We start from the raw sequence: 11,652 nt of genomic DNA, 5'->3' as shown, positions 1-11,652 counted from the left end.
AAAACAGCTTTTACTTGTGGTTTTATCACAATAATAATAATCATAGTTTTTAACAACAAAATCAAAACTTTTCTGCTTTTAGTTTGGTAAGTTTAGTAAGTTGCTCGCTATTGCTATTGCTAGAGGCTACTTAGCTTAGCATCAGGCCCGACAAAAGTTGTAAATAGCTTGTTGATAAAATTCACCAACCAGCACCTGCAAACCTGACCACTTATATGTGTTACATGTTGTTTGTTTAAAGTGCAGCAGCTGGTTATCTTAGCTTAGCATTAGGCCTGGCAACAGATGTAAATAGCTTGCTAACAAAATTCACCAACCAGCACCTGCAAACCTCACCAATTATATGTGTTGTTTGTTAAAGGTGCATAAAAATTTGCGTTAAAACATGAGAGAATATGAAAGATGGCAAATATTTCATACAATTTCGAACTTTTGAAGAACTTTTGTCTTTTAAAGAAGAAGAAGAAGAAGAAGAAGGAAGGATTCCTTTACTAGAGGCTTTATCACCGTACCATGATGTTTTTTTATTCCTAGTAAAGACAGATAATTATGTTATTTACCTTTGTAGCCATCAAAGTTAATTGTCTAACATGCTTAAACACATAATCTCCCAGTCCATCTCATTATATTCTCATCCTGACTGCAGTGGAGGGTTTCTGCAGCTCTGCTGGCCTTCTTGACATCTGTGGGAGAAACATTGCTTGAATACTTGCTTCCTCTTGGATAAACACTTTCATGGGGGAGTGGGCCCTTAATTTGGGCTCTCTGCTGCAAAATTACTCACTTATAACAGCCTCGGACTGAAACAGCACTGTCAAAAATATGTGAACGTGTGAACGCATGAGTGGCCCTTACACAGTGTTATATTTAATATACATATCAGGCCACTTTTGGTGCTTTATTTACATTTTTCCTCTTTACTGCAAACATTTTTGGGTTGCAAAATGCCTGAAATAGACGTGGAAATTAAGCATGCTTACTTTGGGAATACATTACTGGAATGTTGAAAAGGATTCAGTTTATGTTGGCATGGACGGAAATACTCAGCGGCGCCCCCTGTGCCCCCTCATTCTTCCTCATTTTCCCCTTCTATAGTGCAGACAGAAATATGCTAAATATGCAGCAGAGTGACCTGAGTGCAGAGACTTATTTTTAGCTCAGGAGAGGCGCCTCCTTCCTTTGCTCCACCCAAGTTTTCTCATTATCTGTAGCAGGGTTTGCACATGCAGAGATAATAGCGCAATGTGTTTGGGTGTCATATTTTTAGGCAAATAGGAGGGCTTTCTCAGACGCTTTCTAGATGTATATTTAGAGGGAAATCATCAATGATAATCTCACCTGAAAGTCAGCGCACCCTTGGGAGGTAATATGCACACAAATCTGCCCCCATAAGGCCCGTACCCTTCAGTAAAGTTAACTTATAGTGCTATTATCCTGGCGTGGAACGAGCTTTCTGACAGTATAGCAGCGTTAAATCACCGCATGGGGAGAAACCTGCGAGCGCTGTGAGGTAATGGCACAAAGCACAAGGATGGAATATCACTGGAAGGCCGTGCAGAGTTATTACAACGGAGCGATGACTTGCAGTGTGTTAGATTCATTATATTATAGCACCCTAAGCTGGGGTCATTACACAGGAGAGCTGCAGAAGGAGGCGAAACGGTGATGCTGATTATGTGACTGGTTTAAAAAACAGTTAAAGCAGAGCTGAATGATTCTCGACTCTTTTCCAGTTAGAAAGCTTTAGCTTTCCGTCCTATGACACAATATTCCTCAGCAGATGGAGTTCAGTGTTCCAATTTTCCGAGCACTTCAAGGACTTTTCGTCAATTTTCGACTTTAAAGTTGAGATTTTATTTTATTTTCTAACCTCAAATACAATTTTTACATGTTTTGATGTCCGAAAAAACAATCATCTCTATTAGTAGAGCCCCTTTAAAAAATAAAATGACTCCAAACAAAGCCACACATTACTAACACTTTGGTGTTGTAATATAATATAGAACTATGCCTTTAGGAACTCTTACTTTATGCAAATTTCAGGTTTGATTTTACATTTAATTGTGTTTCCATTGAAGCCATTTTCCTATTAATTTCTTTCTTTAATGGTTGGAAGTTACATGTCGTTCATTTCACTTGTACTTTCTTTTAATTTGAATGCATACAGCTTCAGTATGTAAAATTATCTTAGAATATTTATACGTTTTCTTGCTTCCTGTTTCTCTTTGTGTGTTTTTGACCCTGAAACTGATGTAAATATTGTACCTGCATATGTGTGTTATATCTTAAGGACATTCTGAAAGGCCAAGACTGAATAACTGAATGTAGACATAGAAGCTGTCTTTGTAGCCGAGAAAAACACTGATACATTGATGATGACGATTTCACCTCACGAGAACTGTCAAACTGTTCCTCACATATCTCATTCAAAACATCATAAGTGCAAGACATAAACGTGTCAATCTTATGTTGTCCTCACCTTCCCTTTAGCTCGAATTAAGTGTGTACATCATCAGCATGTGCTGAACCAGGAGTCTCTCCTCTGATCAGAGCTGGTTAGGTGAGTCATGCCGCGCCTAAGGGAGTCAGTCTGTGAGATCTGCGTGGGAGAGCTTAATCTTTGACAAAAAGTCTTCTGCAGAAATGTTGCACTCTGACTGTGCAATTATCTAAAGCCTGAAGGATAGAAATCGGTTACATCGTGCAGTCTGTGTAAGAAAGAGTCATTGAGCTGTACAGAGTTAAAAAGAAATAAAATTATCAATGAATTTACAGCGGAAACGTAAGGTTCTCAACTCTTGAACTTCTGTAAAAAATGTTATTCTACCTAGCTTTTATAAACGAATTAATATTATGCACTACAAAACAATACAATGGTAATGCAAAAGTGCAATAGAACAAGGCATGATAATAAATGTTTCATTGTCCCTATGAGAATATCACAAATGCACTTTAAAATGTCTTAAATACCTTTAAAAAGTACAATACTTCCTCCTTATGGGAATATAAAATGACTATTACAGTGCCTTTATCACCATTTCTGCTCCAAAGTTACTTCGGCTTATTCCGGAAATGTTCGGATGTTTCCGGACTCACCCGGTGTGCCAGAGGGCAGAGCGCGAGCGCAGCGCCTCTCAGCGCTAGAGACAAGCGCCATTCATCAGAGCGGACCGCAGGCACACCTGGTCGGACAGAAGAGAGCAGTTTAGCGACTGAAACAGCTCCGCACAGGTGAGTTTACACCTGAATTTAAGCTTTTACTTTTGTTTCGTCAACTTTGGCACACTTTGAGTTAGTTTTACACGAGAGAAAACCACCAGACAGACACGGAACGTTGCAAAGTTTTAACGCATTTAAGCTAGCTGCCAACGGTTATTTTTGACGTACGCACAATTGACGTAGAGACAAATTAACGTAAGGTTTTGAGGACGTGCCAGAGAATATTTTTTATGTAGAGGCTGACTTTATTTTCCTCCTACCTGTCAACAGCACCCGGGTTAATCACTTGAGGAATGCGGTGCCATTAGGACAGGAGCCGAGAGCTGAAAGTTCAACAAACTTCAACTTTTAAGTTAATTTTCACAAACTTTTGGGACACAAAAGGGATCATGGCAACGGGCGGATTTAAGTCAAACGCTACGACAGACTTTTTGGAGGAATGGAAGGCAAAACGGGAGAAAATGAGAGCCAAAATGCTTGGGGACATTGCTGCAGCGACTGGTGCTCCCATGGGTGCCAGCAACACAAACAACAGCAGCAGCAACAACAGTAGCCGCCACGCAGCTCCACCGGGCACCGAGCTCCCCAACAACCCGGACCGAACCGCCTCCGCTGGGAACTGCCACCCCTCCTCCTACTCGGTGGCTCGGTCCTCCTCCGGCTCGGCTCTAAAGAGACCCGAGGAGGAGACGCACCACCCTGCCCATCACGCCGCTGCCACCCCGGTGAGCAACCTGAAGAAGGCCCCGCCTCAGCAGATGGAGAAGGCTCAGTGTGCGACCCCGGACTCCAGCCCCATGGCGTGCAATGACAGTGACAAGGAGAGCCCATCACCCAGCAAGGCGAAGGAGAAGAACAGTAGCGGTCCCAGTGCCAGGAAGGGGAAAGGGCAGATCGAAAAGAGGAAGCTGAGGGAAAAGAGGAGATCAACAGGTGTTGTCAGCATACCATCCAATGAGGTAAATCAATTCAGCTTATGTTTAATGTTATTGTGACACTTTAAGTGGGTCCCATCTCCACAGGGAAGTCAGGGGACAATATATTATACAAAACAGCTTCACCTCAGCAGGATAGTTGATGCTGTACAGAGTTTTGACTCATTCACACTGCTGCCATAAAATGTGATGATGTAGCGCTGCGAGTGTTTTCTGTCTTTGCTGCATGAAAACTTTACACACCAGAAGTTGTGTTGAGAATAGAGCCGGGCTGATACTGCGGTTTAGAGGCTGATATCGGTACTGATATTTAAGAGTCTGTTACTTATTAGCTGTTGTTGATGGAGTCAAGACTTATGACCAATTTAAGTGCTGATTGGATTCTTTTTTTCACTTGATAAACTACTTAAAAAGATCAGTTTTCTGCTGATAGTTGAAGGGGTTAATTAATAGGCTTATTAAAACTAAATAATCTAAATCTAAATGCAACACTTAAAGCAAATATAACAGCATTTTAGAAACTGTAAACTCTACTGGAATAAAGAGACATTTTTTCCAAGATGAAAAACTAAACTTGGGCGAACATCAGAAGAAGTTGAAATCGTCTCCCACCATATTCTCACCTTCATCTACCTGAACTGCCTCTGCAATTTCTCTCTGTGATTAGCTTACATCAGTTTAATAGATTGATCTGCTTGATGCATTGGTCTGGCTCTTATCTAGAGCAATATTAGTGTGCTTGCTCTTGCATACTTCTGGCCGCAGATATAACATTTAGATTAAATGTGAAGTCTTCCAACTGCAGACGGACTTATAGGGGTCAGGTCGAGGGTTATCTTCCGTGCAGGGGGACGAATTAAGACTGAAAGCTTGGCTCCTTAAGTTTGTTATTGTTGCATATTACATGGATGTCCTTTTAAGGGATAGTTTGTGCTGCTGTGATTTGGCTTTTTTCCTCTTTTGTAGCTAAATTCACGTCAGATTTCTTGGCTGTCTTGTCTTTTAAACATCTTGGGAACATGTCGGAAACACATTCTCACTTTACCACGTTATCCCTGTGTGCTGTAGATCCATAAATATTTAATATATGAAAAAAAGGCTGTTTTCCAAAAGTCTCCAAATTCCTCCCATACGTGTGTCTGGTTTAATTGAGCCTCTGCAGCGAGAGAAATGTAAGCAGCTCTCAGAAGTTGGACAGGGGGAGAGAGAGAAAGGGAGGGAGGGGCTGTCTGCTGCTGGTGGCGGCGTTGGGGTGTTCATTGTTATTGAATTTAAATCATGTCACACTCTTGCCTAATTCCTGCGCTCCAGACACATGCAGGAACTCTGATATGAAGCTGTGCCAGCCAACGAGCACTCCTGAACAGTTTTGTGATTATGTACCCTCACACACATCCCAAAGAAAAACACAAACTGAACATAATTTAAAGGGATAAATGTTTATGTATCAAGGTGATGGTGGTTTGCACAACCACCCTGCTTCCCGTATCCCCTTCTATCCCTAAAACTTGTTGCCCTCAGGGAAGCACAACTTGGAGTTTGACCAGTTCCTCTGCTGGCGCTCCACATCCTGTTATTAGGTGCTCAGCAGTGCCGAGCAAAGCCGTTTGAAAACTGGTCACATGCCAGGCTGTAATACTGGGCTTCAGCACTCTGGGCCGTGCCAGATATGTTAGATCGTGCCCATAGGCAACTGATTACCAAGTAAAGTGAGCGAACAGGCTATTACCAAGGGAGGTGGGAGGTAATCTGATGAAGTGGTGAGCTGATTTGTGTTAGTGTGGCAGAGGGGAATAACTGGAAGCTTTGATCCCGACTGGAGTGCTCTGGCTTCGGGACAGTTAGAGGAAATTCCCAGAGTCAGCTCCTTATCTGTGAGATACATTGGGTACGTTTATGTCCACTAGTTAACCTTCAATCTGGAGCACTCAGATAGTTGAGCAGAAAGGTGTCAGAGAGCAGATCAGGTGCACTTTTATTTGTGTAATAGTCAGTGCAACAGAAACTATGAGCTAATAAACTGGGGTCACTGTCCCGGTTCTTTAATATTGGGTATCTGTTGACGCCTGAGGCCAATCTGAAACTCCTTTTACCTAGATTTACCTACATGTTGTTACAATTTTGGCATCCGTCACAATTAAGTAATTAAAATAAAATGCCAACTAGGGCTCGGCAAAATGGCTAAAATACAAAGCCGCTTTTTTTTTCACACCGAGTCTGATTTGGGATTTCGATTAAATTTGATGCAGCTAACTTTAGCGGCTTTTTAGCAGGTATGTTCAAGCTTAAACATTCTTGTGCATCACACACTTTTCCCACTCAGCCTTTGTAGGATATGCTGGAGTCATTTAGTTGTGCTGCTGCTTTTATTTGCACCAGACTTCTGGCAAACTTTGTAGTGGACGTCGGTTTGCTGAACAGTGCAAAATAACACTATTGCTGCACATTCAACAACATTAAATCCCTCGTGTCCATATAGCGTCTTTTTCTGAGCGCTGTTCCCAATCAGGACAGAGCGTATGTGGCTACCGAGAGAAAGCGCTGCACCCAGATCTGCCTTTTTTGTGCGGCCGCTCCGAGCGCTTCAAGTTGAAAATCTCTGAACTTTTCAGAAAGGCGCTGGTGTCATCACCGCTGCTTTTTTCAGGCAGCTAATCAGATGGGGCGCTACTCGTCACCCTGGTTACCAAACATTGAGGAGCAACCTTTTTTTGTAGAGACCGAAAAGCCCATTTCAGTTAGACAACTCACGTTATAGTTTGAAATGTTTATTGCAGCAGCTTGTGTTTGGCGTTTCGGCTCCGACCACATTTGGTCGCAGATTTGTTTTAAATGCAGAAATTGAGGAGCGATGAGATCATATCTTAAACCCCCTTAGCTGGAGCCGGCAGGTGGATGCTGGGGTGGTGGTGGGGCTGAAAGTAGGAGCGCAGTACTGGTGCCGGGCAGCGATGGCAATGACTGGAAATCTTGCAGCTTAAATCCACTGTCAGTTGGGAGGAAGTGTTGTCAGGTGACTGTGGAACTGACGCATATCAATTTTTAAATCAGTGCAGCTCGAGTTGTGTGCTTGAACTAGCTCGCAGGCGTCGCCCCATTTGTGGCAGCAGATCGGCCGGACACTAAATGTTGCCGCTATGCGTTGTAAGCTTGTTGTATGCTGTGTAGTAAGTTAAACTTATAGTTGTCACAGAAACAAAACACGCCTGCGACGTTTTTTCTTTCACCACACGGGTGCTTCATCCAGCGCCTTGCCAGCACTTTACCGCCAGAAAAAAGCACTATGTGGACACGAGGCCTAATAGGCTTTATTTTTCTCAGATGCTCATGACCTGAGATTCTGCAAGCCGTGGAAATCGGAGAGTAACGTAGAAATGCTATAACTGGCAGCACGGAAGATATTTATCCTTTTTAATATTTCCCTTTCTCTTCCTGTTGCAAAGTGGACCAAACTATGCAAATAAGGAGACCCTGCACACCAACTCTCTTTGTGATGTGAATATGAGTGGACAGGTGTGAATAGAGATGCTGGGGATTGTGTCCCCGCCCGCATAATAGCTGCTGAGCGGGATTTCAGAGCATCAGCGGAACCCAATCTTCTGCCTGTTGAGCCCATAATGGCTCGATAAAAGCTCCATACTTTACTGGAGAAAAGACACTTCTGCAAAGCATCAATCAGAACCACCTCCTGCACTCCAGGAAGGTGTCGCCTTTCTCTTACCCTGCTCGCTGCCTCAAACTGGGGGGCATTGTTGTTTTGCTATTAGTGACCTTTGACCTTCTCACGACATGCTTATGCAACAGAGGAATGTGGAACCCGCTGAGTGTGTTTGAGGGAGGCTGCGAGGTTTGAGCCGTCGCTTCTGAAAATGTTTCGGGTTGTGATGTCAGCATGTTTCCTGTCGGACACGCCGTATGTGGTCTCGCGTTGATTCATGACTCTCATTGCGCAGCTTTTTATGACCTTAGTGAGTTATGAGGCTGTGGTCACCCTTTTCCAGACAGAGAGTGTGAACTTTGTTTCATGTGGATGGCTGGAGCTGCCCCCACGGAGGCTGCTGCTGCTGGGGAGTGTGTGGAGCCTCCACAGATATTTGTCTGCAGCGTCACCGAAGAGGTCAACAGGTTTAACATGCGATACTGTGCCGAGCGCTCAGGCAGTTAACACTCCGGTGATAGGAGGGCATGGCAGACAAGAGGGCTCCTTGTTTAGCTCGATCTTTGGAAATGTAATGGGTTGTAATATGTTTAATGTTTTGTTAAACATATCTTAACCTTTATCCTAAACACCGCTATTACGCTGGGAGATCAGTCGTCACCTACTCCAATTTATAAGCCTTTATTTGAAGGCCTAGGAGAGTTCCCAAAGATATATGTGCAGAATATCTACTTCTCTACCTCTCTCTCCCTTCCCAAACCCGTCCTTACAACCTTCAGCCTCTCTCAGTCTGTCACCAGGACATAGCTGGAGATCTGTATGTTTTCAGCACTTGTGATATCCTTCTAAATATCTAGAAGTTGTAGTTAGGGGAGGTTATTTTATCTGGGTTGGGACACATGGGCCAGATCTGCAGGTTGCATTAAAAGAGTTGTCTGCTTCAAGCTTTAAAAGCGTAACACCACTATTTCGCCATTGCACTTACTAGTTCGCTAATCATGTGGTGACAAAGCCCAGTCAATCCGTTTAAATAGAGTGAAGTAAATAAGCAAATAAGTTGCCAGCATGGGCAGTAATGTTCATGGTTTTATTTCCTGAATGACGTCCATCCATCTGACTTGTTTGTGTTGGTGTAGGTCATGTGTTCGTGGTGACGTCAACGCTGCTCTCATTGTTCAAATATATCAGGTCTATCAGGTAAATAAGGTGAATAGATACTCGTTGGTGCTTACGTAATGTGGTTGGTACCATTAAAAGTACAGAGTGAATGTTTGAAGTGAAATTAAAGCTCAATTTTATATGAAAATGTACATATTTGGATGTTGCCCCATTTCGTGTCTGTCTATAATAATGTGTTGAATCAAATTAAGCTTTTTGCATCGTTGGGTCGCGGCGGCAGCTCTTTCATTTGCCTACTGTGACATGATTAAGCAAATGCCTTAAATTCAAACACCCCTGCCTTGTTTGTGCCCTAATTTGTTTCTGCTCCATTTTATTTTGTGCCGAGGTTCAGTGAAGGGTGACGTCGTACGGTTTGTTTGGAGACGGGCCGCGCCGAGGGCACATTTTGGACAACATTAGATCTGGTTTCACCCCAGTGCAGCTGGAGAGAACGCATGGATAGATGCTGGTTTAATGAAATGGATAGTAATAAGTGTTTTTGTTGCCAGTCTAACAGACGCAAACAGATTCTGGAGGATACTTATTTGTCCATCTGTTTTATAGCTTTCTAAAGGCGTTTAAAAGTTGTATATTGCTGCATTTTTATGAAATAGCATGATAAAGTTTGATGCAGCAGCTAACTGAGAGTGGAAATTAAAGTCACATTCTCTCCACTGACTGAATGAAACCAACTGTGACACCTTTGTCACATAACAAATATTGAATTTTGTGAACTGCCCTCCCTAAATCCTTAAGTTTGTTAATCAAATTTAAATAGGCTTTCAGCTCACAGCTGTGCAAAAGAATGCAAGAATGTTAATTTGCATGACGTGGAGCGTGTTTTACTCGCTGTTAAAACCTTCTCCAAACAAGGGCACATCATCACAGCAAATACCACAGGGATTTAATCATGGACTTAAGTAGGCACGGAGCTATTTAGACGGGGTGTTTTGTTTCCTTCTTTTCACTTGTTAGTCGAACAACAGGAATGCTAAACCTTTTAATTAAAACGTGTTTCAGAAAGTGAAGTTTGCCAAGCCAGAAGCACCCATTCCCAAGCTGAACATTTAGTCCGGTTGACGTATTGGAATGAACTCTGGGCTGTTTACGAGGGCCACTGTCACTGGAAACGTTTCAAACGGGTGACTAATGGCGAGAAAAGTCCCAGTCGAGCCGCTCTGAGAAATTCAAGGGAATTCCAGAGAGGGAGAAGAGCTGGGAAGAAAGAGGAAGCGCTGCTCGTCTGCTTTCTGCAATGAAGTCGTTACCAGCTCGCCCCTTTTTCCATACAGGCACCTGAGGGTCTCTCAACACCTCATAAAACACCCAGCACCCTTGTAATGCGCCGTGACACGTGGTTTTGTTCAGTTTGTAGGAATGTTACATAAACTTCAGTCCCCCATTGAAGTGACCCCTGAGTAGGTGGGGGCCCATTTTCTGTCAGGTGGCATCAAATCACCGGATTAGAGTTTAAGAGGTTGTGGGAAGGAAGTATTACAGCCCGGCCACAAGCTAGTTAAAGTGAAACAACTCGACTCACTGCATCACTTTGTGGTGTTTTCTACTTGAGTCGGAACTGGTGCTTAGGGCCCTTTCCCACTGGTTAAATAACCCAGTAACACCTGGCTTTTTTGCTCAGTGGGAAAGGTAACAATCGGCATTCAGACTCCTTGTCATTTTGGCTACAAATTCCGCCCGTCTCTGTCCGAGCAGCGCTCGAACATCGTTCCAAATTTGTCACCGCCGAGTCTGATAAATAGACCGAATGAGTAATAGACACAATAAAGACCTAACCACCGTAACATCTTCACTGACGTTACTTTACTAACCCTGTCTCCGGTGCATTTGTGATGTCAGATGGTGACGCAGCAGAAAAGAGACCGACAGGAGTATACTCCACTGGCAATGGGAAAAGAGACAATCCGCATTTATAATTGGGTCTTCCTGGGTCTGAAAAACCCTGTCAACGCCCTATTTTTGGAGGGAAAGGGGTTTTATTGCCCCAGCCAGGGCGCTAAAAGAGCTTTGAGTCGCCCGTGTTAGTGTCTCTGACACGACACACAGGCAGATACTTTATGTACAGTAATATACTAAATAAAAAGTCCACAATTTGTCGAATAGAATCAAAATTACAGGACCACAATTTCTGACAATTATAGAAACGTTCCCTTGTTATTGGCCTTGTTATCACAGTAGTAATAGGTGCTTTTAAAGTTGGATCCTTTCCTCTCTGCTTCCTGTTGGAATTTGCTGATATTTGCACACCAAGTTCAAAGTCTCTTTTTATCCAGGTCACTGCTCTTCAGTTATGGCTATTAAGGAACTCTGTGGAACAGATTGTAGATTATTACTGAACGCCCCCCCCACCCCCCTGCATGGCATGCTTGCACCAGAATGCACAGTCATGTAAAACCTGCACTGGCCCCGAGCACTGACGTTGCATGCACACATCTCGTGAAGAATTGAGACGGAGCCATCCTGCTCGCCTGCAGCCACTCGCTCTCCCTCCTCTCAACTTAACAGTTACGAGCTCTCAGATCTCTCAGGGAGCTTTATCCCAAAAATCTGCTCAGTTGGGGCTAATATCGTCAGCACGGATGATCACTGAAAGTAGGATGTTGACTGACACGATTGCTGTCTTTGTGGCTAATCTTTAACCACTGATCGTGTACATAGCCA

General features: G+C 43.3%; 1 protein-coding gene across 1 annotated transcript in view; it reads left to right on the top strand.

Moving 5' to 3' along the window:
* Window positions 1–3,145: 3,145 nt before the first annotated feature.
* pawr (PRKC, apoptosis, WT1, regulator) overlaps window positions 3,146–11,652 on the top strand; it is a 66,587-nt gene continuing 58,080 nt past the window's right edge. Inside the window, exons 1-2 of the mRNA XM_069671150.1 lie at window positions 3,146–3,231; window positions 3,490–4,178. Coding sequence (XP_069527251.1) covers window positions 3,609–4,178 — 570 coding nt within the window. The 5' untranslated portion in view covers window positions 3,146–3,231; window positions 3,490–3,608. The remainder of the gene's footprint in view (window positions 3,232–3,489; window positions 4,179–11,652) is intronic.

The sequence above is a fragment of the Semicossyphus pulcher genome, unplaced genomic scaffold (assembly GCF_022749685.1).
Source record: "Semicossyphus pulcher isolate SPU_LCO1_2020_fin unplaced genomic scaffold, fSemPul1.0.p SCAF_20, whole genome shotgun sequence".
Classification (NCBI taxonomy): Eukaryota; Metazoa; Chordata; class Actinopteri; order Labriformes; family Labridae; genus Semicossyphus; species Semicossyphus pulcher.
This window is presented reverse-complemented; position numbering and strand designations above follow the sequence as displayed.